Source organism: Brachionichthys hirsutus, chromosome 18 (assembly GCF_040956055.1).
Source record: "Brachionichthys hirsutus isolate HB-005 chromosome 18, CSIRO-AGI_Bhir_v1, whole genome shotgun sequence".
NCBI lineage: Eukaryota > Metazoa > Chordata > Actinopteri > Lophiiformes > Brachionichthyidae > Brachionichthys > Brachionichthys hirsutus.
This window is the reverse complement of record NC_090914.1, coordinates 685,164-710,318: the sequence shown is the minus strand read 5'-3', so window position 1 is coordinate 710,318 and position 25,155 is coordinate 685,164. Positions and strand designations below refer to the sequence as shown.

The following is a 25,155-nucleotide window of genomic DNA, read 5'->3' as shown; positions in this document are numbered from 1 at the left end:
AACTTTAGACGCTGGTCGTGTTTCCTGTTGCTCTCCTAACATCAACTCTTATTACTGATGCTCAATATTTAACCAGGATGGTAGTTCTGCAGCCGTTAGTTACTGCCGGATGCTAAGCGAGGAGCTAAAGAAGTGAGCGATTGATCATCTATTGATGATGAAATTAGCATTGCTCTGATGTCACACATCTTTAGCAGCTGCAGCCTCCTGTCAGGTGAGAGGTTCACACACATCGGCCTCATAACAGGACACAGGTGAACTACATTTCCTGTTACCGACACGGTGGGCGGGGAGAAGAGGTCATGTGACAACCCATGTTTGTATGTTTGACAAGAAAAATAATAATAAAATAAAAATACGTATTACACAGGCGCACAGATCGATCCATATTCAGAATAACACACTAACAGAGGGGGGTGGAGACGCGACCCCGCCCCCTACAGGCGGCCAAGATAATCAGGTTGGGGCGGATCCAGATAGGATTTCTTCACCTCAGTCATTTATAATTCAGCTCAAACACACAAGCGCACACACACACACACACCCTAAGGGGAGAGTCTGAAGTGAAGGAGAAAAGGAAGATAGAAGAGGTTGGAGGAGGATGCAGGAGGTGATGAAGAAACGGCCGATAATCTCTGCTCGAGAAAGAGGTACGTGTGTGTGTACGTGTGTGTGTGTGCGTGCATGGAACATAAGTAAAAGCGCTCCACATGGAAGTGATCAGGAACCGTAGAACCGGAGCCAGGCAGCGTCAGGAGCCCAATCTGTTGCATCATCCCCATCCTCCTCCTCCTCGTCTCCCCGGCAGGCCCGGGACCCGGACGCTACGCTCTGCCCCCTACAGTTGGATACATCAACCATGACTTCACCAAACCCAGCAGCCCGGCCTACTCCTTCCACAGCCGCATGAGCAGCACCAGTGAGTCCAAACCCGCCCGCTGATGCTCGCCGTGGCTCTCTGATGGACGATGTGCTGCTTGTGTTTCTGCAGTGGTCTCTGTGGACTCCAGCCCGGGTCCGAGGTACCACGTCGACCCGAAGCTCACCCGGTTCGGCCGGATGGAGTCGCCCTCCTACTCCATTCTGGGCCGGGGGAGGCGGACGGGAAGCAAAGGTGTGTCTGCAGCTGGTCTGCTCCACCTGCGTCAGGTGTAGGAGGACGCACGCAGAGAATTTTTTTTTTTTTTTAATGCATAACAATAATAATAATAAGAAGAAGAAGCCGGGGCAGAAGAAGAATATATTCTATTTTTTAACTTCTCATTGAAAGAGACCGACTGATTTCTATCCAGAGCTCTTCCAGACTCCAGGGCCGGGGGCCTACAGCCCAGAAAAGGCCCCGCCTCTCAATGCTCACCAAAGACCCCGGTGCTACACCATCGGCACCCGCACCAGATACCGCTCGGTGGATCCGGTACCAGCACCAAACAGGTGAACGCTACAGGGTAGCGTCCGATGTCTTCGTTGTTATTGTTAGGACTTTTATTCTGTTCACGCCGCCGTAACCCGGGGCGTTTCTGCTGCCGTAAAGCGCCGTTCGCTGTCCTGAGCGAGAACTTCACGGTGCCAAGGTGTGAAATCTGACGCATCCGGACCACCGTCCACCAAAAACATCCCGGCCTCTTGAATTCTATGGTGGAATTGTGTGGACTTTCGCTGAAGTTATTTGTGTGATGCTTTCTGTCGCCTAGCTACAGCCTCCCGAACGTCCTGGGCCCCCAGGTTCCCCACAAACCCTCCAGTGCCAGCTACAGCCTGTCCAGCCGGAGGACGGTCGGCGCTCCGTCCGAAGACCTCGCCCTGAGTCCCGGCCCGGCTAAATACAGCACCATCAACCCGGACGTCTACCGCCGGCGCCAGCCCTCCTTCACCATGCAGAGCCGGACTAAGAGGCCGGATTACGCCAGCGCTCATCCCGGCCCAGGCGCTTACCACCCGGAGACGTCTCACACGCATCTCCGGAGACCCCCGTCCTACTCTCTGGGGGTTCGGCACTCCGAGTTCGTCATGCCGCTGGTGGTGGATGTAGCTGACTGATGGAGTCAGAACAATTCACACGACGAAGGTCAAAGGGGTCAACGCAAAAACAGTTTATTATAAGATTCCCCAAAGAAAAACACTGAAGCTGGACCGTGTGTCCCTTTATTCACTTATAAATACAATAAAATAGCTAGAATTATCTGTGTGTCTGCATTTTAACGGGGGGGGGGGGGTCACAGTTTTGTTCTCGGGATGGTAATTTCCACAGCCGAGCTCCAGTCGCTGCACTCGCCCAAATCCAGCAACTCCTTAGCGCACACCTGGAACAGGTAAGTCCGACCGCGGGTCAGCCCCTTCAGCTCCACCGAGGTCATCTCCAGTGGACCGATCTGAAGGAGGGAGACAGAGGATCCTTAGCTGCAACCAAACGGGCTACCTAGCATAAATAGCCTATAAACATTTAATGAAAACTAATATCAATCATGATAAGTACATGATAATAATGCAATAATAAAAATACTATTGTTATAGAATAATGCAATATACTGCAATAAAAGTATTATCAATAAAATATTATTAATGAATACATTATATATTAATACATTATAATAATGGCAATAAAAATATAATAGTAGTAATACTGTAAAATAATATAATAAAAGTAATAATTCAATTATAAAATACTATTGTTAATAATACAATTATTATGACTACTAATCATGTTGAGCAAAATACTATAATGATAATAAATATGCAACATAATAATAATACATTCTATATTGATACATTATATTTATTTATAATGCAGATACAAATATAATAACAAAATTCCGGTTTGGACTCTGTGACTTTTGTGCTTGCCTAAGAAGAACATTTTCCCCTTCCCGTTCAACAGACCCGTTTTGATGGAACCGATCTTACGTGGACGGAGTTCGGGGTGCCCCTGCTGGTCCACCGGTAGAGGACGTGATATTTTAGGGGCAGGATGTCCAGGTTAGCCCAGGTAGGAGGAGGCGACCATTCCAGCAACAGGTTCCTGACTTTGGAAGCGGAAACCCGGAGGTCTGCGGGAGGATCCGGTTTCACTACAGAGAGAAAGACAACAAAAGGGAAACGTTTCATCATCATCATCATCATCATCATCATCATGAGACATTGGTCCCGTGGTATTACAGCAGCTCTCACCTATGTCCTCCAGCGTGAAGCTCGACAGGTGGGAGCTGCTTCCTCCGGGGTGGACCTCCGTGACGTTGATGACGTAATCGGTCAGAATCTTCAGGTAGGGTAAGTGGCAGTGCCAGCGCTACGGACAAACAGCGCGAGACGGCGGTCATTCCTCTTCCTCCACGTCACCGTGCGTCTCGTGAAAGGGTGAGTAGAACCGAACCGAACCGGTACCTGCTCAGGTGAGGATGAGGATGCTGGCGTCAGGACCGAGGATGAGGATCCCGGCGGGAGGAGCCGGCACTGCCTGGTAACCGGATGTGTGCGTCTCTCGCTGCCAGGGGAAGAAGAAAGGTGTTCGAGATTACGGGATGACGTCAGATCTCGGGAGGAAGAGGAGCGCCGCTCTTCTCCTTCTTCAGGTTTACCTGTAGGTGGCGGTGTACCGGGCCCGGGGTGCGTGAGGAGGCTCGGGCCAGGAGCAGAGGGTCACGTTCGGGTAGCTGGAACACCAGCAGCGCACCTCAGGAGCGGAAGGAGGACCTGGGAGGAGCCGCCGCATAGTTTAATACGTTTCATTCATGGAAAGAGAACTCTGGGTCCACTTCTTCCTGGACGCGCGCCTCTGGATGAAAACAGGGAAGTCTGCGCGTAATGGATGACACCTCCACACACACACACGCACACCTCACTTTAGAGGAATTTAAAAAATAATGAATCACATGAGATCCAACATGGGTTTCTTCTTAGCATCTGCTGTCATGGCAACACGAGATGTGAAGGATGGATGGAAGTGCCCGCCGCTTTCCCCTGATCCTTGTCACGCGCGCAACCGTAAAAATCAGCGAATCTATCGATATCCTGTTTACCGGAGCAGCAGAAGCAGAACCAGGACGCTAAAGTCCACGTGAGAGAAGTCCTAAACACTGCCATAAAACGAATATAAACGCGCGTCTGCGTCGGAACTCACTTCCTGAAGACGCGCCGACACACACGAGCAGAGCCGCAGCGACGCACACGCCGCCAACCATCGCAGCAGCCGGGGGTCACCGGGTGGAGGCAGAACGTCTCTTACGCAACAAGCAGGTTTGTCTTCTCTGCAGGTCAAAGGTCAGAGATGATTATCAGGCCCGGTCCGAGGAGCAGCGGCGGATCCCGGCTTTAAGAAGCGCTCTGGTCGCAGTGAAAGAGGAACAGAGAACGTGGCGCAGGGAAACCGGCCTTTTACGTCACATCTCTGGTTTCCTTACGTCATAGGCATGAAGAAAGGCGCTGCTGCCACACTCGGTTAAATGTTTAAATTACGAACAGATTGTATAAAATGTTTATTTACAACATGAGAAGAACTTATTTGGCACACAGGAGAAATCAGACCCGACACCGGGAGCGTCCTTTTCTGATCTCCAGCGGCCTCTAGTGGACGGGAATAAGAAAAGCAGCTCCAGCGTCGGATGCTTTCTGTGTCTAAAATCACACATCTCCACCGTCCCTGTGAGGAAGCGACAGCTTCTTGATGCTCCATGCAGAGAGGGGGCCGCCGTGCAGGCTGCAGCCCAAGGCGGGGGCTCCTTCTTTGTGCATGCTCATGCCGTGGAGCCCCCGCCCTCCTCCGGGGGTCCGCAGGGAGGTGAAGGCTTTGCTGAACCAGCTGTTCTTAGCTTCTGAAAGATCGTTGGCCAGGATTCCTCTCTGGTGCTCCAGCTCCTGCAGGAAGACGATAATAATGTCAGATCAGATCACGCTGTTTATGACCTGATGACTTTTCAGTGTGTTTTTGACAGAATTTGATTTAAAGATTTTTTTTAAATGCATTGATTATGTTATTTGTGCTCATAGTTGAAAGAAAATAAGTTTTTTTTATTTGGCATTTCCAGTAAAAGTCTCATTCATGTGACTCATCATCAGTATCAGTCATCAGATGTCTTCCTCTGCTGCCCGACTGGGTGGAGATCCCACAGGGGATGATCTTCGGGCCCATACCATTTTCATTTTATGTGCTTCTTCTTTGGAATATCCCCGTTACGCTGATGAGATTAATATCTGCTAAAACCGATCACCTGAATCACCTGTCATCTCACCTGGATCTTGCAGTTGGCCTCCACCATCTGGAGTTTGGTCTGGGCTAACCCCTTTTCCAGCTTCCTGATCTGTGTCTTTAGCGCCTCCTTCTCCTGCTGCTCTCTCCTCTGCGCCGCCTTTTGAAGATTCTCCTCACCCCGTCTCAGTTTGGCCACCCTGTCCGTCATTGAATCTGGAGCTGCAGCGGGTTTGTCTGAATCCACGGCGCATCGACAGCGAGGACAAACACTGATCGCGCTCTGAAGAGGGAGGTGAAGGAGGATGAAGAGATGCTTTGATGTAAGGATGAGATGGATGAGCAGAATGTTTTCTCACCTTCAGTGAGTCCGCTTCTTCTTTGTGGGAAGCTTGCTGCCTCTCCAGGCGGTTCGTCAGCTGAGAGCAGATCTGAGAAGAAAGTGCAGCATCATCATCATCAGGCATGCCCACGTTCTTCATCACTATACTGTATCCTTCATGAAGGATGCAGTAAGCCCAAATCACCTGCTTGTACTCCGCAACAATGACCAACGACCTCCCGACCTCCACTTCGGCCTTTTCCAGCTCTCTCCGAAACACTTCCTTCACCTGCAAGATGAGGATGGATCGTTTGCTCGTTTGCATCTAGCCCATAATAACCTCGATGTGTCAGAATGAGACACCTGAAAGGGTCTCACCATTGCAGCCTCCTCCTCCTCGCTCTTCTTCGCCTCCTCCGTCGCCAGCAGCTGGTATCTGGCCTGCAGGAGGTCGATGGAGAGTTCGTCCACTCTGTCCTCCGCCTGAAGTCAAATCAAAGCAGACCTCTCGGAACATCTTTGCTTCGTGAAGGTTAACATTTGACTGTCGTGGTTTTCCTGACGGGATCGTTTCACCTTGTCCAGCGCTTCCCTCATCGCGACCTTGTTGGTGATCAGCCGGTGAGCCAGGCTGTCGTTCTCTTGCTCCAGGCGGAGGCTGGCCTGCTGCAGCCACCGGATTTCCTTCTGCAAATCAAGGAAAAATCCATCAGGGATCGCAGCAGGAATTTTATTTATTGCTAATTTGTTAATGTAAAAAAATCTGACTTGATATTTGTCCAAAGTGTCTTCGTCATCAGCCATTATCTGGAGGCGGCTTTCCTTTGGCCGGGCTTTCGTTGTTGGGATCTAAAGTAAAGTCGAATGAATCGGATGGGAAACGATAAGGTGACCAGCATTATGGTGCTTGTAAAATGACCGTTTCCGGTGTAATCTGGTGTAATCCCTCAGCCTTACTGTGAGTTCAGGTCCGGTTTCAGAGACCAGACAGGCCAGGATCTCCTCTTCGCTCATCTGATCCATGGCGATCCCGTCGTACGCCATCGTATCCGACACTTCCTCCATCATGTTGCTGAGATAGGTAGCTCCGGGAGCCAAGCCAAGAACCTCAATCTCCACAATCAGAGATAATCCATCAGAAGCTCATCGGAGGCGTGAAGCTCAGCCCAGTCCAGACAGGTGTGATGCAGGTGAGTTAGAGCGATCAGAGTCCGGAGAGAAACTCTCAGATAAGTGAGAGAGCGGGACGCTGACTTCTAACAGGTGAGCGCTGCAGGTTAAAGGGAGCTAACTGGCTCAACAAGGTGTGCACACCTGTGTTTGTTTGTCACGCCCACTGCAGGCTTCACCTTTTCTTCCTCTGGCAAACAAGCACATTTATTCGCTGACAGCAAGGCACTGCCCTAAAGAGACATTTATGTATTAAGGTGATGTATCTTTAAATGATTGGTGGAGAACCTGTCGGACCGCCGTGGAATCACTGCTGAGGAATTTGGGATATTTACCCCGGGGGGGGGCTCAGCCACATCGGTCTATTGTTGTCCCGGGTGAAGCAGCCCGACGGGTCGAGCAGGTAAAGCCAATAAGAGATTCAGGTGCTCCGCCCAGGGCAACCACGCCCACATTAATGGTCTTCTTTTACTCTTCTAGCTGAACCTTCCTTCAGGCTGTTTTCACTTCCCTCTTTAGTTTCAGTTTTCTCTCTATTCCTGTTCTCCGGTATTTCAGAATCGGATTTCGACACCGCGACCGAAGCAAAGGAAGAAAACTTCCCAGAAGACAGAATCATTTATTCCTCAAGGGGGGGGGAAGGAACGATTTGTGAAACTCTGGAAATTTTTCTAACGGTGTGAGAATTTACAGAAACTTTTGTTTCACACAGAAATACTTTAAAAACACATTTCCCCACAAAAGGGAAGGATGCGAATCTGACAGATGCAACAAATCAACCAATGAGCATAAAAACTGCAGAGTCAGCATTAACATTCTCTAATTAATATATTCAAACAAATTCTCGCCATTTTCACGGAGCTAACTTTTCAGAGGAACGCTCTATTTCATCCCCATTTTGTTCCTCTTGGTTTACACTTGTCAGAAACACTTGAAAACACTGAAGCCCTGATAATCCGTCACAAAAACTACGATAATATAAACATCTAAACACGGCAGAGCTGAATTAAACGGAATCTAAACTTGGAAACATCTAATTACTCCTTCACACACGGGACGACCAACGGCACCATCTGTGGGTTAGCGACCGGCAGCCAATAGAAAAACAGTTAGCCCTCAGAAGAGCTGCTTCCTGCTGGATCATGTGATCGGCTGCATTCACACCAAACACAATGAAGGATCAATATCAGTGTCGCCCCCCCCCCCCCCCCCCAGCTCTTATTGATCAGAGGATCATGTGACAAAAACTGAGACGTCGGGGGCGTCTATCCTAGAGTAGGATCCTTCAAAGTCTTTCTGTGCCTGTTAGTAAAGGTTCCTATAAATAAAGTTTGGTTAATCATTACTTATAATTCATTCATATTTGAATGAATTGAACATGCAGAAACATTTAAGCAGCAAAACACACATAATAAATGAAATTTCTTTCTTTCCTTTCTGATTTGTTTGTTTTTGTTAGACTAAAACGACTGTAGTTTGGGTTATTCATCGGCCGTCCTCCCTTCAGTGCTCCGGCTCCGGTCCACGACCCCCCCCCCCCCCCCAATCAATCTGGGTGCTTTCACAACTTTGGGATCCACATTCATGTCACCTGGAATGTTATTTTCTTCAACGCACGCCACCGAGGTTTAAACATTTAGCGGGCGCCGTCTGAGGGTCTGTTGCCCACGCAGTCGCTCCGTCAGGCCGGGTTTAAGGACGAACCCCCCCCCCCCGGATGGTTGAGTCCGGGATCTGTGAGGGTCTGCAGAAACGTGGGTGTGATGCAAGCGTCTGATCTCAGTCCCAAACAGAGGCGCTTGTTCTGGATGTGGTCCCATCAGGTGTCTTTGTGGGGCGCTGGAGGTCAGACCTGGGTGCTGTAGGGGCGTGGCAGAGGTGGACTGTAATAACCCTGCTCATTGGTGGACAGCGGGAGCGGTGCCGACGCGTTGTAGTAGTAGGTGTGGAAGCCCAGTCTCTCCCCGCCATTGAGGACGCCGTCCGGGAGTCCAGATCGGACAGAGAACGGGGAACAGGCGGGGCGGTGGGACCCCGAGTCCAGCTGGTCCAGAGAAACGGGGCTGATGTCCGTACCGTCCATGGCCAGGGCATTGCAGGCGTTGCAGGGGAAGTGAGAGAGCGGGTCCGAGCCCACGTCCACCTCAGAATCGCTCTTCTTACAGCAGTAGTACTGCAGAGACACACCGGGGGGGGGGGGTTAATATGACTCAGAACCAAAGCCGTTGCTACATCACCGGATTGATGCTAATGTTTGTGCAGGAGCGAGGAGGCTTTATTTTCGTTTTAAATTCTTTCCTTCTCCATTCATCCTTAAAGAGATTTTTTTTTTAAACATTTGTTTTCATCTTTCCTTCACGACGCACCTGGAGCCTGCAGTAACACAGCACGGCCACGATGCACAGCAGAATCACTCCGGCGAGAATTCCTCCGGATACAACGATCGTTCCCGCTGACATCCGACCTGCTCTCCATTAAACACTTCAGAGGGAGGAAGGCGAGGGAGGAAGAGGAAGGGAAACACAACGATATTCAACGACCAGCGTAGCACGGAGTACAACCCTGGTGGTACACAGGAAGTATGACAGCCATCGTCCAACCATGGCAACCTGCAGGACAGGAAACTAGCAAACCGCAAGTAAGTGAAAACAGGACGTGGACAATGAGACGCAGCTGGAGATCCCTGAGACAACCAGCGAGACGGAGACACGGAGACATTAGTAGAAGGCTTCACTGGTGACGGGGCTGGGACCCACCGGACCTGGGGGGGTTCTGTGGGTCCAGTCCTCTAAGATGAGACGAGGGGACTCCGGACCTGCTTGTCCAGAATGTCCCAGAGAGACTGGACCGGGCTTGAGATCTGGGAACGTTGGAGGTATAGTCAACATCTGGAACTCTACATGTTCTTTAATGGTTCAATCCAATTGCATCATGGCCCCCCCCCCCCCCCAAAGATGGCGGAGGCCCCGCCATGGTCATGGTCAGGGGTCCCCAAACTTTTTCCTGTGAGGGCCACATCACTTTTCCCTTCTCTGATGGAGGGCCGGGGTCAGTTTGTAGGAAAAGTGTGATGATGGCAGGGGTGCCTAAACATTTAGGGGCCGAATGTGGAGGCAGGCTGTAGTTTAGGCTTCATCTCACCATCACAACTACACACAGTGACATGAATGGAGTGTCACACACGCAATGCCTCTCACACCCAAACTCAGTCTCTCTCCAGCACTATCAGGAAGTGCAGAGGTGAAGAACGACTGGATCAATCAGCTGATCCAATACAGCTGCAGAGGAGCAAACAACAAACCTCAAATTCTTGTAAAAAACCTGAGTGCTGCACGCCTTGGTTTTGAACCCAGGACCCTCTGGCTGGGAGTCAAGTGTGCTACCCACTGCACCACCTAGATGCTATCCCATCAAGCGTTAGGATAAATAGACAGTAGCATTGTTGACTTTAGACCAGAGGCACTGGATTTGAATCCAGTACGACGTCACCTGGTCTGAGACACGCCCACTCCACATAACACAAAAGGAAAAAGCACAACATAGCAACACAACAACACGCTGTGGTCTGAGATATCAACTTATTATTTGACAGGTACGACTTTAGTAATACCTCAAGTTTCCTCACCTATACGGTGGCGTAGTCGGTAGGGTTGCCGGTCTACTGCCAGAGGAACTGGGTTCGCATCCAACTGCGGGAGTGGGGGTGGAGTAGGGGCGGCAGGGTAGGCCCAGGGCCTTACCTGGGCGGAGTGAACTGGACCACTGGTCCACTCCACTCTGCTCAGGTGTGCCCTGGACCTACCCTGTTGCCCCTGCTCCATCTCATTCCCGTAGTGGGATTCGATACCAGGGCCATTTTGCCCCCCTCTACAGTGCTGCCAACTATGCCACCGTGGAGGTGAGGAAACCTGCCCTGTTATTACAAAGTAATTACTATGTAATAAGTTGATATTACAGAACATTGGAACATTAACTTTCTGGCCGTATGTGACCATCATTAAAAATAAAAGGGAGGCTACTCATGTTGTATGGAAAGGAAAATAAGTAAATTTTATTTTGGGTCTCTGGTATTGTTCAGGGGGCCAGGCCAAATGTGGAAATGGGCCGGATCCGGCCCGCGGGCCGTAGTTTGGGGACCCATGGTCATGGTGGTCCGTCCCCAGTTCAGGGATGAGGACTAACGGTTCCTCTGAAGGTTCCCTCAGACAGGATGCAGCTCGCCGCTGTGTCGCGTCCCGTCATCGTGCTAAATAATGAACGCGCTGAAAGCGACATGAAGTTCCTCTTGCTCTCCGTCTGCTCTCCCTCTTTCACCGTCTCATGTCTCTTCAGTTCCATTCCGTCCACCGCTACTGCTAGGTGACATTCCCGTCCCTCCCACTCTATGGTTTCCTCCGGCTTTCACGGCTGACCCAGACCGCCGCCGCCGCCGCACGCTCATGCAGGAATTATAAACCTGTGTGATGTATATCGGCACCGACGCGCCGATGGGTTTTTCTGGGAGCAAAAATAAGTGATTTTGACTAAAACGCAACTGAATTATGCGAGAAAGGGAAACGCTGAGGAGAAGACTCAGACCAGAGACATTCCAACAGACTGGAGAGACAAAGACGGCAAGTGACAGGTTCTGGGACGCCACCGAGCCGGTTCGGTTATGCTGTTCGTGATTCCTGGTGGCTTCAGGGCTGAAACACACGCACACACACACACACACACACACACGTGACAACGACCCCGTCTCTGAAAGCCAATCTGGTGCTCCAGGTCCCGTATCCGGTGATCCGGTCGCCGGGTCCGGAGGTGAGGTACGTCCCAGTATTTTCTGGGATTGAAACACTCGTTTGTGTTTATAAAGTTTTTTAATTTGCTCTCAATTGCTGCTAATGTTTTAACCAGCATCACCTGAACTCACAGCACACCTTCTCCTTCTGGCCCCTCCCCTCAGTAAACACAGCGGATTGGCCAGACGGTCATCAGCCTTCACCATCGTCATCCTCTGGATCAGGACCCGATGGAGGAGGAGAGCTTCCACTCACGGGTCTGTGTGTATCTGGTTATTCTCCTCCTCACAGGGAGAAAGGAGGAGATGAGGGAGGTGTCATTCTTTCATTTGATTCCTCTGTGGAAATGAAGCCAACGCTGCCGTCACAAATGTGCCGACACCAGACGCACAAGTGTGAAAAAAACTTCAACCTAGACGAAGAAGAAGAAGAAGAAGGAAATAAAGAAGCTTGGAGGAAGTTTCTCGTGGGACGATGCTCCGACGATTTGTGTTTGAAAGGAAGAGCTTCGTCTCCCAGGTGAGGAACAACCGACTCCACCTTCAGGAAGAATCCGACACGATGAGGAATGAGCTTCTGTTCCTTCACTCAACACACAGAAATAATAAACCCACCTCCCGAAAGTCACCAATAAAAATATCTGAAACACGTTGCCGTGGTTTCGTGTGCGGGTCGGCGCCGAGGTCGGAGCAGCGACCTCCTGGAGTCCGACCTCTCCTCACGAAGGGTGAAGGGTTGACATGAAGCAGAAAATGAGCTTCAAGCAGAAAACGGAGTGAAAGCGGTTTCATTCCCGGTGACATGAAGACGAGATTGGATTCATTTCAGGGGAGAAACGGGAGCCGAGGGGAGCAGAGGGGAGCCGAAGGGAGCCGAGGGGAGCAGAGGGGAGCCGAGGGGAGCAGAGGGGAGCCGAGGGGAGCAGAGGGGAGCCGAGGGGAGCCGAGGGGAGCCGAGGGGAGTTGCACCTGAGCGGCTCCTCCAACGGCTCCATTCTTAAATAATGATATGAATATTTCGTTACGTCGTCTTCAGCGCTGGAATTCACGGCGAGTCGTTGCAGTTTTAAAGCTCCGGCTTCAATTATTCAAGTTCCTTTAACAATATCTTTCCATCATGGGGGGGTTAACCAGGTATTAGGCATTCCGTCCCGGATGCCTCTGAAAGCTCTCGTTTCCTCGTGTGAGGAGAGGAACGCGTCCACGTCGAGGACGGACGTCCACCAGAGGACGGGATGGACAGTGAAAGAGAGGGAGAAAGAGAGAGAGGAGAAGCGGAGGATTCATCCCAAAGAGCCCAAACGGAGCTCCGTCGCCCCGGGAACTCAACCCCCCCCGTTTTGTGTTTGGAGGGCTTCGCCGGGTCCTCAGCGCCGCTGCATTTATGGATATGTCTTTGAACTGATGATGAGGATGAAAAGATGAAGGCGTGAGCACACACACACACACTGATCGTACCTGCACGAGAAGTCAACACCTTTGGAATAGCATCCTAGTTTTTGCTGCAAAGCCCCCTGGGAAAGAAAAACCACACACACACACACACAATACAAGATATGACATCAGCTGTGATGGAAAGAATTCTCCCGTTGCAATATAATCGATCACTTTACCTGCCAGTCAATGCTGAGGGCATCAAATCAGAGAGAATAAAATGCCGTCAAAACCACAAACGAGAGATTTTAGGATTATTAATACCCATAATCAATGCTGATTATTGAATAACATACAAGAAAGGAAACTCTGACACTCGACCGTCCTCTAATCGATCACATGATTATTGATCATTGACTGTCATCAAACTCCTGCAGGGAAAACACGCTAATTAGCGCTTTATCTTCCGATCGTACGGAAGTGGCGCCTGGAGATCAATTGATCACTTGTTACGTCACTGATTGGTATCGATTTCTTTCAATTAACCGGACGGGTTGACGGGAGGAGCCGTTAAGTGACGTGGCAGCCGCGGTGCGACGTCTTACCTCTCAGACGGAAGGAGATCCCGCAACCTGTTCCGCGCTCGGTCTGGCTTCTCACGCACGGGCAAGTCCGACGCGTCCCCGTGTGGTGGCGCTACGAGCGGGACGATCACGTCATTATCCGTCGCCCCCCCCCGGTTCACTCACAGCGAGGTGCCAGCGTGGGCCTGCGGGGAATCTCGTGGCATCTCCTTCCACGGAGCGCTGGACGAGACGCGGCGCTCCGCCCGCTGAGCGTCATCTCTCGGCTTCGCCCTCGGTTCGGCTCCCGGTGCCGGTGCCGGTGGTGCGTGAGATGACACGCGCGGAATAGAACACGCAGGGATGGAGGAATACCGCAGCCCTGATCTCTCTGCAAGAGGGAAGTCCGACCCTGAGGGACACCGCTGATGGTGCGGAACAAACAGAAATACTGAATGAGTGTACTACGTGGAAATAAATACTTTGAAATAAAGGTTATGTAATAATAATAATAAGCTCATCTTATTCCTGCTGGTCCCACGTGACCATTGCGATACTTAAAAGCATGAGTCTCCTGGTGGTTGAGAAAGGAGGCGTGACCAGTCGCCACGTGCTGACGTCATTGAGAGGTTGTTTCAGTCCGACGCCCCGGACACACTGAGGAAGTGTTTTCTCCTCCACCTGTTGCCAGGTGTGCGACGCTTCGAACCCGCGCTGCCCACTAGAGGCCACTTGAGTCGGTCCAGTAGGGCTGATCATGAAACACAACCTTTATTAATGGTCAATCATTGTTTCAGAAGTCTCCGCTCAGCTCCAATCGACAAATCAATGCAGAAATCGCACGGAGGGAGTTCTGGCTCAGAAGGTACTTTATTACTGCGTTTATTTTACGCAGGATACTTTATTTTAATGATCTTTCGTACAGGTCTTATTAAAAAAATCCATCATCAGCCGTAGCCCATCCAGGACGCTGCCGCCGGAGTTCTCAAGCACCGAGAAAGTAGAGCCTCAGATCACTACGCTGGCGTCTTCTGGGTCAATGGAGAGATGTTAAAATCCTGCTCTGAGAAGCCAAACCTGTAACGCGCAAGGATGCACCCGAACTCCCACTGGGGGGACGGGGGTCCAAACTGGTCCCAGAATCAGACCCGATCCGGATGGAGCACCTGAGGGCCTGTTTACCGCAGCAAACCCTGAGACCCATGAATATATTCTAGTTTTTTATCGTCCGGTTTTTAACAGCCTCTCTCACGCTGTATCCCTTAATGTTCTGAAAGTCTTGTTTTTAATGGACTCTAAACTGAAACGCCTCACAGCTCAGCGGGGTGTAAATGAGGTCGTCCCCGGGGGACAGTGAGGTTACAAGGATGAGACATAAAGGTCGAGGACTTCAGGTACCTCGGGTCAACAGAGCAGAGTGATGGAGAGAATGTGGGAAGGAGGTGAAGAATCGTGTGCAGGCAGGCTTCACGCTTTAATCATAAATAAGTTAGTTTAATGTAATACAACAAACTGACATTTCTAGCTCCTCCCCCAGGCGAGTGACATCAGGGATCGATGGCGTCTCAATCTGGGTGATCAGACTATTGTCCGCGGCGCGAGCGTCCTCCTGACGCGGCGCCTGAGCCCGGGTGCGTTTGTTCCAGCATCATCGTGAGGTGAGCCTTCCCCTGCATGACTGTCTCCGTGGGGGGGGGGGGGGGGGGCAGGCCGCCGGGAGCTCCCGGATTACCGCAGCGCCCCGGTTCATTTAAAACGTGCTTCACACCAGAGCATCATCCAGGTCAGCTAATAAGCTAATGAAATCACATCAATCACCCCAACACACACACCTGGAGCTCTAAGGTCCTAAAATCCATCGCTTTCACAGTTATTTGTTTTTAAACGCTATAAATCCAGGCCGACGCTGAAAGCGTTCCAGCAGCGGAGGCCAGGAAGCAAACGAAGGAGAACCGCATCCAGAGATCCTTCTCCTCGCAGCCAGAGCGTAAGAAATGTTATCTTCACTCCAGAGAGGAGGCGACGCCGCCGGCAGACGGGCCCTGAACGTGGCTCCGGAGAGGCGGAGCCTCGGCACGACATTATTGGAGGACCTTGTGATAGGGGAATAGCGGCAGTTCTCTGGTGAAGGCAGGGATGTCCATGATGGCGACGGCACCCGCCATCTTGGACGAGACGGGCAGGAAGGTGAGGCGGGACACCTCGCCGTAGGCGGAGCCACTTACTTCCTCCGCCTTACCCCCGCCCTCCTCAGCACCGAATCCCACCACCTTCAGGAGACAGGAATCCGATTAGCTACAGCGGGGCACGCCAGCACGCCAGCACGCCGGCGGACGCTTCGCTTACGTGGACGCTGAGTTTGCGGCCGTTCTGTCCTCGATGCGCTTCGAACCAGGAGGTCAGCTCAGACCCGGTCATGTGCTTCAGGGCCTCGATCTGAACAGGACCAGTTACTGATGGTTAGAAACCAGTGGGAAGACCGGATGAGAGGCGGTCCTCAGGGACCTCCATTTGAACCACTTCAAAAGCCTCATCGCTGTTTGCTACCATGGTTACCGTTACTTATTAAAGTCACGCTGAAGCTAATGTCCTTCATTTCTTTTTAGCATGAGCATCTTGTGTGTTTCGTGGTTCTGATGGAGCATTCGACTCTGCAGAGGGCGTGGCTTATCCGTGCGTCAGGCAGCGACGGGCAGCGTGAAGGTGACCCCAACCTGATACCCATTGCATGTGTGTGTGTGTGCGCGCGCTTCACCTCCTTGTTGAGCCTGTCGAACACGTACTGCTGCGTCTCCACCTCCGCCCAGTTCCTGTCCACCTCCTCGCCGAGGTGCGTGTCCTCGCACTCCTTCAGCTTCACCAGCGCGGTCACCTGAGCAGGAAAGCCCAGAGTTTCTACTCGCGCCGCAGTTTCCTTTTCCCTGCGACCTTTCGTGAACAACAGGAACCTAAAAACGCACCTGAGTACTAAAGGCCTCCTCCGTCAGCGAACCCAGCTTCTCGCCAAATGACACGAGGAACTCTTCAATCTTTGACTCCACCAGCTCGGTGCTGAGAGGGAATACGGTTCGTGCTTTATTTGACGTCTGGAGTCATCTCTCCGTTTATCTCGCTTCTCTTCGCAGAGCCTCGTAGATAAACGCCATCTTTGGCTTGTTATCGTGAATGCGAGAGAATATTGCTCCGGGACACAGAATATGAGACATTTCGCCCTCCTGCAGATAAGACGTATTTGCGCTGTACTCACTTGAACTTGGTGGCTTGAGTTTCCACGGTGACGGAGAACCCCAGAACGCCGGAGGTGTTTCTGCAGGTGGGGTAGACATGGTACCTGCAGGGGTGAAAAAACCACGAGGAACTTCACATCCACCAAATCAATCATCTACAAAGTTACACCTAAAACATTCGGGGCCCCTGATTGGCTGTCCCTCGTCATGTGACTTCTGAACTCACCCCAGAGTCTCTTTGGTGCGCAGGAAGTCGAAGCAGGGTTCCTCCATGTGCATCTGATGAAGAGTGCCACCTTAGTCAAACAAGGAGGAAGGAGGGGATGTAGGAAAGGAGACCGACTCACCACCAGCAGCTCCATCCTGGTGTGCTCCCTCAGGTCTTTGGGGCCAGACTAGAAGAAGCAGCAAACGAATCCGGGTTACGAGAACGAGCGCCGAGGTCATGTTTAACAGACTGAAGTCCGATGGCGTCCCACCTGGTAGTAAACGGTGACCTCGGAGTTGGCGTCTCCCTTGTTGAGCGACTTGACCTTACAGACGTGATGCTGCAGAGGAAGCTCCACCACTCTGAACATGACCGGCACCTCCGCTGGCAGCTTGGAGAACTGCAGCTTCCTGCCAGAGGGGGGGGAAGAAAAGGAAAGTAGGAAGGAGCAAGAGGAGAGCGACGAAGGAGGAAGAGGATTTGATTGTTTGGCCAACTTACTCTGTGATGTACTGCAAGAACTGTTTGGACTCCTGCAGAGGAAATACAAGAAATGTGGAGGAAACTGACTTGTTAACTAATCAGCTGATCCTAGCAATAACCAATCCGCTCACTGAGCTGCTGAAGTTGCCTTGGACCAGTCCCTCAGCGAAAAGCTGGGCCCTGAAGGTCCGGCTGAAGTCCATCAGCTCGTCGCAGGTCAGCCCATCCATCAGGGCCTGGTACTTCTCCACCATGGACCAGCGGGAATGCTCCAGGATCAGCAGTCGGACATCCCTGGGAAAGAAGAGGAGCGATTGTCCCATTCGGGGCCGTTACAGGCGTTCACCACTAGGGGGTGATACAGACTCACAGCTCCAGAACCAGATACCCACTTGCCCAGTTTCTCCGGTTTGATGAGGATGTTGAAGTAGACCTTCTTGAGCTGCTCGGTGAACATGGCGAAGACGTCAGGGGAGGCGGAGAAATCAGCCAGGTGGTCGACGATCAGGCGGAACAGCAGCTGAGGAAGAGGAGGATGAAGAATCAGCACGGTCATCACACAGAGATACAAACGCTCCCGCGGCAGGCCTTCCCGTCTGAATCACTCACAGGCAGCTTGTGGTTGAATCCCTTCACCTTGATGACCAGGCCGTGTTCGCCGGCCACCAGCTTGTACTCCAGCTGAGCCACTTCAGCCTCGTAGGCCGGCGCTGCCAGGTTGTGTCCCAGGATGTTGACCAGGAGGTCCAGCAGGACCACGCTGAAGGGCAGAGGAGAGACGGCGAGATGGAAACGGGAAACGGGGAGAGGAGCCGACCGGGCTGCAGCAGAAGAGCTTCCTGGACTCACTTTTTGGCAGACTGCTGGATTACAGCAGAGATTATGTGGAATCTGACGTAGGCTGCAACAGAAACGGGAACAAACGAGCGTCAACAGGCAATGGGAAGGGAAGCTGCGGCGTGATGCAAACGATCCGGGACGCCGGGCACCTTTCGGGATCTTAAATTTGTTGTCCTTCTTGTACCAGAGGGAGCCGGAGTCGCCGTCAGCGATCCGGACCGGAAGCTCCGAGTCGGGGCAGTCGGAGGGCTTCAGGGCGAAGTCGGTGGCTAAACGATAAAACAAGATTCTACTTGTGTTCCAACTGATCTCAGGTCGTGTTTCAGTGGCTACTCCCTTCACCCACCGATGAACTGGTTCTCAGCAGGAAGGTGGAGGCCCCCGCTCCGCTCCAGGCGCCCCATCCACCGCTCCATCCACTCCGGCTGGACGCCTGAGCGGAAACACTTGTGTTGGCGTTTCACTCTTACAAAGACTTTAGTGCGACGTCTTTTTTTTTATTCCAACGCCGGTCTGATTCTGTTGTTGCTGACACACACACACACACACACACACACACCCTCCACGCTGTACTGAGTGCCAAACCACTTCTCCCTGAGGGGACACCGGCCCTCGTGTTCGGGAGACAACAGCATCAGGTTGGCTTTGTCTGGCGTGAGGAGGGACAAGGCTGCGCTGATCACCTACACAAACACACACAGACACACACACGGTGTCACGTCCCAGCAGAGACTCGTTTTCCTCCTCCTTGCTATTAGCCGAGTGTTTATGTGACGCAACGCTTTGCCGTCAATCACAGTAAGAGGCGGCAGAACCGAACTAATTACTGCATCGAAATTCACAGAAAACCTTTGCCCTTATTTCCCCCGCCTACTTCCGGGTCGAACTCGAACATCAGCTGATCTCCCGTGAGGAAGTCCTCTTTAGGGAACAGCTGCAGGCTTTCACAGACGTCCTCCACGAACTCTATGGGGTCGATCTGCAGAAAAACGTCCAGCATGGTCAAAACGTGTCCCGAAATACGTCCGATGCAAAACACACATCCAGACGCACCTGCTCCTGGTACTCAAACTCGTTGGCTTCGATCTTCTGGATCTCCTCGTATATCCTGGGGACAGAAAACTACAATATTTATTACCTGCTTCATAAAGCTTTGATGCCAAAACACAAAATAAAGTTAGAAGCATGGAAGTGAGAGAAGAAGTACCTCCGCTGTGGTCCGAGCGTCTGCAGCATCTTCAGGTACTGGAAGACCAGGTGCGTCACCTGAGGAAGACAAAGCACAATAAAACATTAAAGTCATTCAGCCTTAATGAAGCCGTGCAAACTCAGAGTCTTCACCTGGTAGAAGTTCTGGAAGCCTTCATCGGTGAGGGTGATGGAGATGGAGAAGATGGAGTAGGTGCTGTTCTGGTCGAAGCTGGTTTCACTGTTTCCTCCGAACAAGGCCAACGCCCAACACCTGCACACACACACACACACACACACACACACACACACACACACGCGGTGAGAATTAGTGCGTTGCCTGAAATGATGAAACTTAAAGACTTTAAATCCTCTCAGAAAATTGACTGCAATGAGTTTTTTTTGTCTGAAATTTAAAGCCACATCTTCATCCTACGGGAACCTGTGATGGACGCACATGGGGGGGGGGGGGGGGGGGCACCACATTTCAAACCGGCCTCGTGCACTTCAAATGAAGTTCACGTGCGTGCCCGGATGACTGAAGACCCTTTAATTGGGTTCTGGAGTGGCCTTTAACCAGGAAGACAAAGAGACAGAGCCAATAACACTCACTTCTTCCTGAGCACCGAGAGGACGCTTCCTGTGCCTTCATGGCCAATCAGCCAAGAGATGTAGTGCAGAGGCTTCACTCTGCAGAGAGGAAGAGGAGGGACGGCATGAAGAGGGGAAACAAACATGACGCAGTCGATCTGCAATCTGGGCGAGGCTCGGCACCATCTGCCCGTTTGATTTTAGGAGGAAGATGCCAGCGGGGTTAGCGAGCCTGAGGGCGGGGCCTTAACGCCTTTTAATCCGGCATCACCCGACGCCGCTCCCTTTACCTGTCCCAACCATAGTGCTAACTCCCATCTGAGGGAATCGATTACTTTTGCTCAGTCATGCATTAATGATGTCTCCAAATGAAGCAGTGATGACAGCAGATCGCAGCCGTGCACGGCTCACTGGGGAGGAACCGGAATTCAGCCGGCCATGCAGATGTGGAGCAACTGTTCCAAAGGTAGCTCACCTGTAGTGTTTGTCCTGAGGGGGGAGGGCCCAGGTGATGTTTAAAGCGTGAACCTTTTTAACAGGGACAACTGCAAACAAGGAGAAACGGCACAAATGTATTCATGTCCCAGTTGGCGGAAGCAAAACATGATTTATTTATGAACGTGCTTCAGATGGGTACCCCTGTAGAGCTTGTTGAAGGCGGGCGTATCGAAGGGAGCCAGCATATCAGAGAAATCTGGTTTGGGGAGATCACTGTGGTAACAGAAGAGGAATCAGTTACCAAGAATAAACAATGACGCGTGGCTTAAACAAAGCAGAAAGGTTTGCAGGAGATGCTTAACAACAGCAGGAGGAAAAACAAGCTGTTCCGTTCAGCCGTTTTTAAATCGGAATTATACGAGAATGGAGTAAAGTAAAGGCCACTAATTTAACTCGACATTTGCATCGGAGGAGTCTTAAAGGAGGTTCGGACTGGATCTCCTCACAGCGACTCTCCTCGGTACTCACTTGTTGGGCACCTTGCTGAAGATCTCTCTCACCCACTCCTCCAGAGTGTCCAGCGTCTCTGAAGGACCGACGAACGGAGGAGGAGGAATCAGTCTCAAGGGCGTCTGTACTGCTCTAACGTATTCATCATCATCATCATCATCATCATCACCTTTCGACTGCACGGCCAGGGTCATGTAGTGGGCAGAGTAGTGCTTCCTCCAGAAGGCTCGCAGCCGTTTGTAGACATTGATCTTCTTCTTCTTCGGTTCCTGCTTCAGCGTCTGGGCGTTCCCTGGCGTCACAAGGAAGCGATCAATTCAGGAACGCTGCAGAAAGCGTCTTACGGATGGAGGGACATCGACTCAGCACCCGTCCCGTCTGGGCGCCTCCTGTTTTCAGGCTCACCCCAGAAGAACTTGCCCATCGGGTGTCCGTGTTTGGCCAAACTTCCAAACAGCATCTCCTTCCTGTGGGAATCCGACGGCTTCGCCAGCTGGTACTCTGGGAGACACACGGAGCGATGGCGAAACGTGAAGAGGAGGGCGATCGAAGCTTCGCGTCGTTCAGTCGGAGAGGACTCACCGCTGTCGACGGCCTCCACCTCCCGATCGATGGCATCTCGGATCATCAGGGGGCAGATGAAGAACTGAGCCCACCTAAGGAGCGGGTCAGACGAGGATCAGGACAGGATGGTGCCGGAGCCCGTGGTCCGTCCTCACCTGTCCAGGGCCTCCTTGAAGCGTTTCCTCTGCACGTCGAACTGGAAGACGGTCCTCTGGCAGTCGGTGGACGCGTTGTCACTCCCCCCGTGCTTCTTCAGGAAGGCGTCGAAGCCGTTTTCTGAAGGGTACTTCTCGCTGCCCATGAACACCACTGGGACGCGACGGGAAACAACAAAAAGCAAAGAGGACGACGCCTTGGACATCCGGCCAATCACAGCCAGCGTGCCGTCACACCTCCAACAGCGCCCCAAAAGAACGTAATAGAATTTTAACGGATCCTCTAAAGGCCGTCAAAGGTTTCACTTCTAATAACCGGACGGTGGAGGAGACGCATCGCCAGCAGGAAACCTCAACACGTCACATCCTGCTGTTTGACTCACTGTGTTCCAGGAAGTGAGCGAGGCCGGGGAGGTCGGCGGGGTCGCTGAAGCTGCCGACGCCGACGCACAACGCCGCTGCGGACTGACACACACCGCCAGACGCTGCTCGTCAACAAGGGCGCTGCCCCCGGCAACAGGAACTACATTTAACCGTTAACCGGCATTACCTGTTTCTCGGCGTTTCCTCTCTTCTTCCTCCCCTCATCACTTTCATCATCTCCACCATCATCCCGCTCGTCTTCATCGCCTTCCTCGGACTCATCCTCCGTTTCCTCCCCAGATTCCTCCTCCTCCTCTTCTTCACAGTCGTCGCCGTCGTCTTGGGGCGCCGCCGGCCCGCTGTAATCCGAGATGAGCAGAGCTCGCAGCCCGTTGTCCAGGACGATGTATCTGGAAGAGGAGAGCAGATCCGGCTGGGAACGCTTTGAGGAGGAGGAGCTGGGCTCCAGCTCTCACCTGGGCAGGAGGCGTGTTGCTCACCTGTACTCTTTGGGGTCACTGGGAGACTTAACTATCTCGCTGTCTCCTCCTCCTCCTCCTCCTCCTCCTCCTCCTCCTCCTGCAGCTGGCTCCTCCGCTGGGTCTCCTGCTTGGGCAGGGCCGGAGGCGTCCCACCCCGGGGCCTTCCTGGACTGGTTCGTGTGCGGCATCCTCGGCAGAGATGACGGGGCTCCGGTCCTGAGGGTCCACAGCGAGGCGCAACCGGAAACGAGAGGAAAGCTCGGTGTCACCGGTAATTTATTCCTCAACACGGAGACACAGCGGGTCAGCCTGAACGCCGCTATGGTGGAGACCCGAACCCTGGCGGTCCGAGTCCAGAGGAAACCCGGGTCGGCCCCGAACCCGACTGGTCCCTCAGACACGATGCAGCTATTCACAAAGGATGAGAAGCGAGGACGTCATCCGTTCCGCACCGAAAAACAAACATAAGAGCCATAAAACGAGCACGTTCCGGTTAAAACTGTTCGGTTAACGGTGGCGGCCAAATTAAAAGCCGAACCAACACTTTTAAAATCACTTCCCGAAGCCGGTTCGGTCGGAACGTGTTCCTACCTCCTCCCTGCTGACAGGAAAGGGCCTCAAAACACGCGAGGACAAGCTTCCTCCAACAAACAGCGCTCTGATTGGTCGAGAGGAACCGACTCTCACTCGTTCTGCGCTCTGATTGGTCGAGAGGAACCGACTCTCATTCGTTCTGCGCTCTGATTGGTTGGAGGCGCGGCCTCTATTTCAACACGTGCGCTTGAGGTACGAATATTGATCGATTGAATTAAAATAGACGGAAGATGACGTCATCGATCGGTCGTTTTGGCAGGTCACCTTCTGAGAAGGTTTTAGGACTTAGAGTCTTGAGTAACAAATTAAAATACGGTTTTAAATGAAAGTCAAAAAAGAAAGAAGAAGAATAGGTTTTATTTTAAGGTAATTCTTAATAAAAGTCTTGGAATTGATTTGAAGTAATGATTGAATGAAATAGTCTAATATTAATACTGAACTGTATTTGATGCAATCACGACTGACCACATTAACATTTGTCCAACGCTCCTCACCCTCCCCTCTGCGTTGAGTTGCCATTTTAGCTCTTCCCCGTGCCAATATGCCCCCCCCCCCCTCACTCACCAACTCTCTCTGTGTGTGGGAAGCCAATCTGATTTGCCCCTGGGCTTCTCTCGGTAGGAAGCGGTGATAAACGCTGCAACCATGACAACCGGTGAGCCAGATACACGCCCAGGTTCCTGTATCCTTAATGGCTTTACTTGGCGTCCTCCCCTCCTTTAATTCATCAAGTCCAGCCTTTTACTCGCTGATACGAAGCGTCTGCGGCTCCTTCAGCTACTTCCTGCTCATCGGTGGAGACGCACCGATAGCAGGGCCGATACTGAAATGTGAGATGAGACCGTGTGAAGGCTAAACCTGGTAAAACACTGCGTTAGTCACTACATGAGTACTTCTTAGCCTGATTCACATAAATGCTAGCGTGTAACCGGGATGTGAGGCCGAGCCGCCCATCAGGACCGTGTGAAAGTGCCTTTATGCCCCCACCACATCAGGACTCTCAGGGCAGAATGGCAGGTCGGGGTTGGCGATCGATTAGACACACTCTCTCCTTTAACAGCAGCACATACGGCCTTTCATGTTCAGGAAGACGGTTTCAGTGCAGCTTCGTCCCCCTCAGGGCCGGCGAACACGTCCCCCTCAGGGCCGGGGAACACGTCCCCCTCAGGGGAGACGGCGAACACGTCCCCCTCAGGGCCGGGGAACACGTCCCCCTCAGGGGAGACGGCGAACACGTCCCCCTCAGGGCCGGGGAACACGTCCCCTTCAGGGGAGACGGCGAACACGTCCCCCTCAGGGGAGACGGCGAACACGTCCCCCTCAGGGCCGGGGAACACGTCCCCCTCAGGGAGACGGCGAACACGTCCCCCTCAGGGCCGGTGAACACGTCCCCCTCAGGGCCGGGGAACACGTCCCCCTCAGGGGAGACGGCGAACACGTCCCCCTCAGGGCCGGTGAACACGTCCCCCTCAGGGGAGACGGCGAACACGTCCCCCTCAGGGCCGGTGAACACGTCCCCCTCAGGGGGCGGTTGTTCCCTTAAGATCAAGGGGTCAATGTTTCCCGGAAGAACCAATTCCAACCCTTATTCCAAAAAATGTAGGTCTGATTAATTAGTGCACGACTGTACGAGTGTGTGTGTGTATGTGTGTGTGTGTGTGTGTGTGTGTGTGTGCATGCTCTCATGAGTCACGTTGGATCGTGTGTGATGCTAATGCTGAATGAGGAGGGGCTGTTATATGCATGTGTGTGTGTGTGTGTGTGTGTTCACAAGCATATGTGGATAATCCCGTGAATCACTACTGTGTGTGTGCGTGTAAGTGTGTGTGTGTGTGTGTCCTCGTCTCCAGGGGGGCGTGTTCTTGCCTGCAGTACCTGTGTGTGAATCAGAGGTGAGTCCTCTCCAGCTGCCCTTTGCTTTAATCTCGGGCTAATGTAAAACTACCTGCCCCCCCCCCCATGTATCCACTCTCCACTATCTGCCTGCTCCTCTCCCCCTTCCCTCTCCTTCTCCCTCTTCACCAGACATCACAGCCCCCCCTTCCTCTCTCTCGCCCTCCCACAGCCGGTCTGTTATTTTAAGTTTCCTCCGGAGTGCATGGTTCCCTTGCCCGCCTCTCACGA

At 52.3% G+C, this 25,155-nt stretch overlaps 5 protein-coding genes across 6 annotated transcripts; 1 reads left to right on the top strand and 4 right to left on the bottom strand.

The window, feature by feature from the left end:
* The first annotated feature begins 601 nt into the window (after nt 1-601).
* Nucleotides 602-2,037, top strand: odf3l2a (outer dense fiber of sperm tails 3-like 2a). The gene is made up of 5 exons (XM_068752355.1): nt 602-650; nt 809-919; nt 992-1,108; nt 1,293-1,431; nt 1,692-2,037. The coding sequence occupies exons 1-5, from the start codon at nt 602-604 to the stop codon at nt 2,035-2,037; spliced, it is 762 nt and encodes a 253-aa protein (XP_068608456.1).
* A 107-nt stretch (nt 2,038-2,144) lies between these two features.
* Nucleotides 2,145-4,257, bottom strand: ebi3 (Epstein-Barr virus induced 3). The gene is made up of 6 exons (XM_068752335.1): nt 4,115-4,257; nt 3,573-3,687; nt 3,379-3,478; nt 3,166-3,283; nt 2,902-3,065; nt 2,145-2,369 (listed from the first exon to the last, which is right to left on the bottom strand). The coding sequence occupies exons 1-6, from the start codon at nt 4,173-4,175 to the stop codon at nt 2,214-2,216; spliced, it is 714 nt and encodes a 237-aa protein (XP_068608436.1). The 5' UTR covers nt 4,176-4,257; the 3' UTR covers nt 2,145-2,213.
* Nucleotides 4,258-4,347: 90 nt separating this feature from the next.
* Nucleotides 4,348-6,569, bottom strand: LOC137907860 (rab GTPase-activating protein 1-like). 2 transcript variants are annotated; one of them, XM_068752218.1, is made up of 8 exons: nt 6,459-6,569; nt 6,270-6,350; nt 6,078-6,188; nt 5,880-5,984; nt 5,707-5,790; nt 5,539-5,610; nt 5,223-5,462; nt 4,348-4,848 (listed from the first exon to the last, which is right to left on the bottom strand). In XM_068752218.1, exons 1-8 carry the CDS (start codon nt 6,567-6,569, stop codon nt 4,615-4,617), a joined length of 1,038 nt encoding a protein of 345 aa, XP_068608319.1. In that variant the 3' UTR covers nt 4,348-4,614. The 2 variants fall into 2 exon arrangements, with proteins under 2 accessions (XP_068608319.1, XP_068608320.1); XM_068752219.1 differs by lacking the exon at nt 5,223-5,462.
* A 1,948-nt stretch (nt 6,570-8,517) lies between these two features.
* LOC137908044 (protein FAM163A-like) lies at nt 8,518-9,130 on the bottom strand. The gene is made up of 2 exons (XM_068752403.1): nt 9,038-9,130; nt 8,518-8,844 (listed from the first exon to the last, which is right to left on the bottom strand). Exons 1-2 carry the CDS (start codon nt 9,128-9,130, stop codon nt 8,518-8,520), a joined length of 420 nt encoding a protein of 139 aa, XP_068608504.1.
* Nucleotides 9,131-14,854: 5,724 nt separating this feature from the next.
* Nucleotides 14,855-22,673, bottom strand: nrd1a (nardilysin a (N-arginine dibasic convertase)). Its single transcript, XM_068751526.1, has 31 exons — nt 22,456-22,673; nt 22,143-22,365; nt 21,976-22,057; nt 21,593-21,746; nt 21,456-21,529; nt 21,279-21,374; nt 21,043-21,165; nt 20,892-20,949; nt 20,563-20,636; nt 20,401-20,470; nt 19,947-20,024; nt 19,488-19,608; nt 19,354-19,412; nt 19,200-19,254; nt 19,021-19,125; nt 18,706-18,829; nt 18,493-18,579; nt 18,296-18,415; nt 18,156-18,207; nt 17,916-18,066; nt 17,699-17,826; nt 17,438-17,600; nt 17,325-17,356; nt 17,095-17,233; nt 16,963-17,010; nt 16,842-16,894; nt 16,636-16,719; nt 16,349-16,439; nt 16,144-16,260; nt 15,735-15,824; nt 14,855-15,658 (listed from the first exon to the last, which is right to left on the bottom strand). The coding sequence occupies exons 1-31, from the start codon at nt 22,623-22,625 to the stop codon at nt 15,470-15,472; spliced, it is 3,210 nt and encodes a 1,069-aa protein (XP_068607627.1). The 5' UTR covers nt 22,626-22,673; the 3' UTR covers nt 14,855-15,469.
* Between the last annotated feature and the right edge of the window lie 2,482 nt (nt 22,674-25,155).

Bases quoted from the DNA above. Each gene is read 5' to 3' on its own strand.
- LOC137907860 (XM_068752218.1), bottom strand. From the start codon at position 6,569: ATGATGGAGGAAGTGTCGGATACGATGGCGTACGACGGGATCGCCATG. The intron at 6,351-6,458 runs GTAAGGCTGAGG...ACTTTACTTTAG, and splicing joins AAACCGGACCTGAACTCACA to ATCCCAACAACGAAAGCCCG. The intron at 6,189-6,269 runs GTCAGATTTTTT...CTTGATTTGCAG, and splicing joins ACACTTTGGACAAATATCAA to AAGGAAATCCGGTGGCTGCA.
- LOC137908044 (XM_068752403.1), bottom strand. From the start codon at position 9,130: ATGTCAGCGGGAACGATCGTTGTATCCGGAGGAATTCTCGCCGGAGTG. The intron at 8,845-9,037 runs GTGCGTCGTGAA...GTGTCTCTGCAG, and splicing joins TGTGTTACTGCAGGCTCCAG to TACTACTGCTGTAAGAAGAG.
- odf3l2a (XM_068752355.1), top strand. From the start codon at position 602: ATGCAGGAGGTGATGAAGAAACGGCCGATAATCTCTGCTCGAGAAAGA. The intron at 920-991 runs GTGAGTCCAAAC...GTGTTTCTGCAG, and splicing joins CAGCCGCATGAGCAGCACCA to TGGTCTCTGTGGACTCCAGC. The intron at 1,432-1,691 runs GTGAACGCTACA...TCTGTCGCCTAG, and splicing joins CCGGTACCAGCACCAAACAG to CTACAGCCTCCCGAACGTCC.
- nrd1a (XM_068751526.1), bottom strand. From the start codon at position 22,625: ATGCCGCACACGAACCAGTCCAGGAAGGCCCCGGGGTGGGACGCCTCC. The intron at 18,830-19,020 runs GTAGGCGGGGGA...GTGTTTGTGTAG, and splicing joins TGTTCGAGTTCGACCCGGAA to GTGATCAGCGCAGCCTTGTC. The intron at 18,067-18,155 runs GTGAGTCCAGGA...TCTGCCCTTCAG, and splicing joins ATCCAGCAGTCTGCCAAAAA to CGTGGTCCTGCTGGACCTCC.
- ebi3 (XM_068752335.1), bottom strand. From the start codon at position 4,175: ATGGTTGGCGGCGTGTGCGTCGCTGCGGCTCTGCTCGTGTGTGTCGGC. The intron at 3,688-4,114 runs GTGAGTTCCGAC...GGCTCCTCCCAG, and splicing joins TGTCGGCGCGTCTTCAGGAA to GTCCTCCTTCCGCTCCTGAG. The intron at 3,479-3,572 runs GTAAACCTGAAG...TTCCCCTGGCAG, and splicing joins CGGTACACCGCCACCTACAG to CGAGAGACGCACACATCCGG.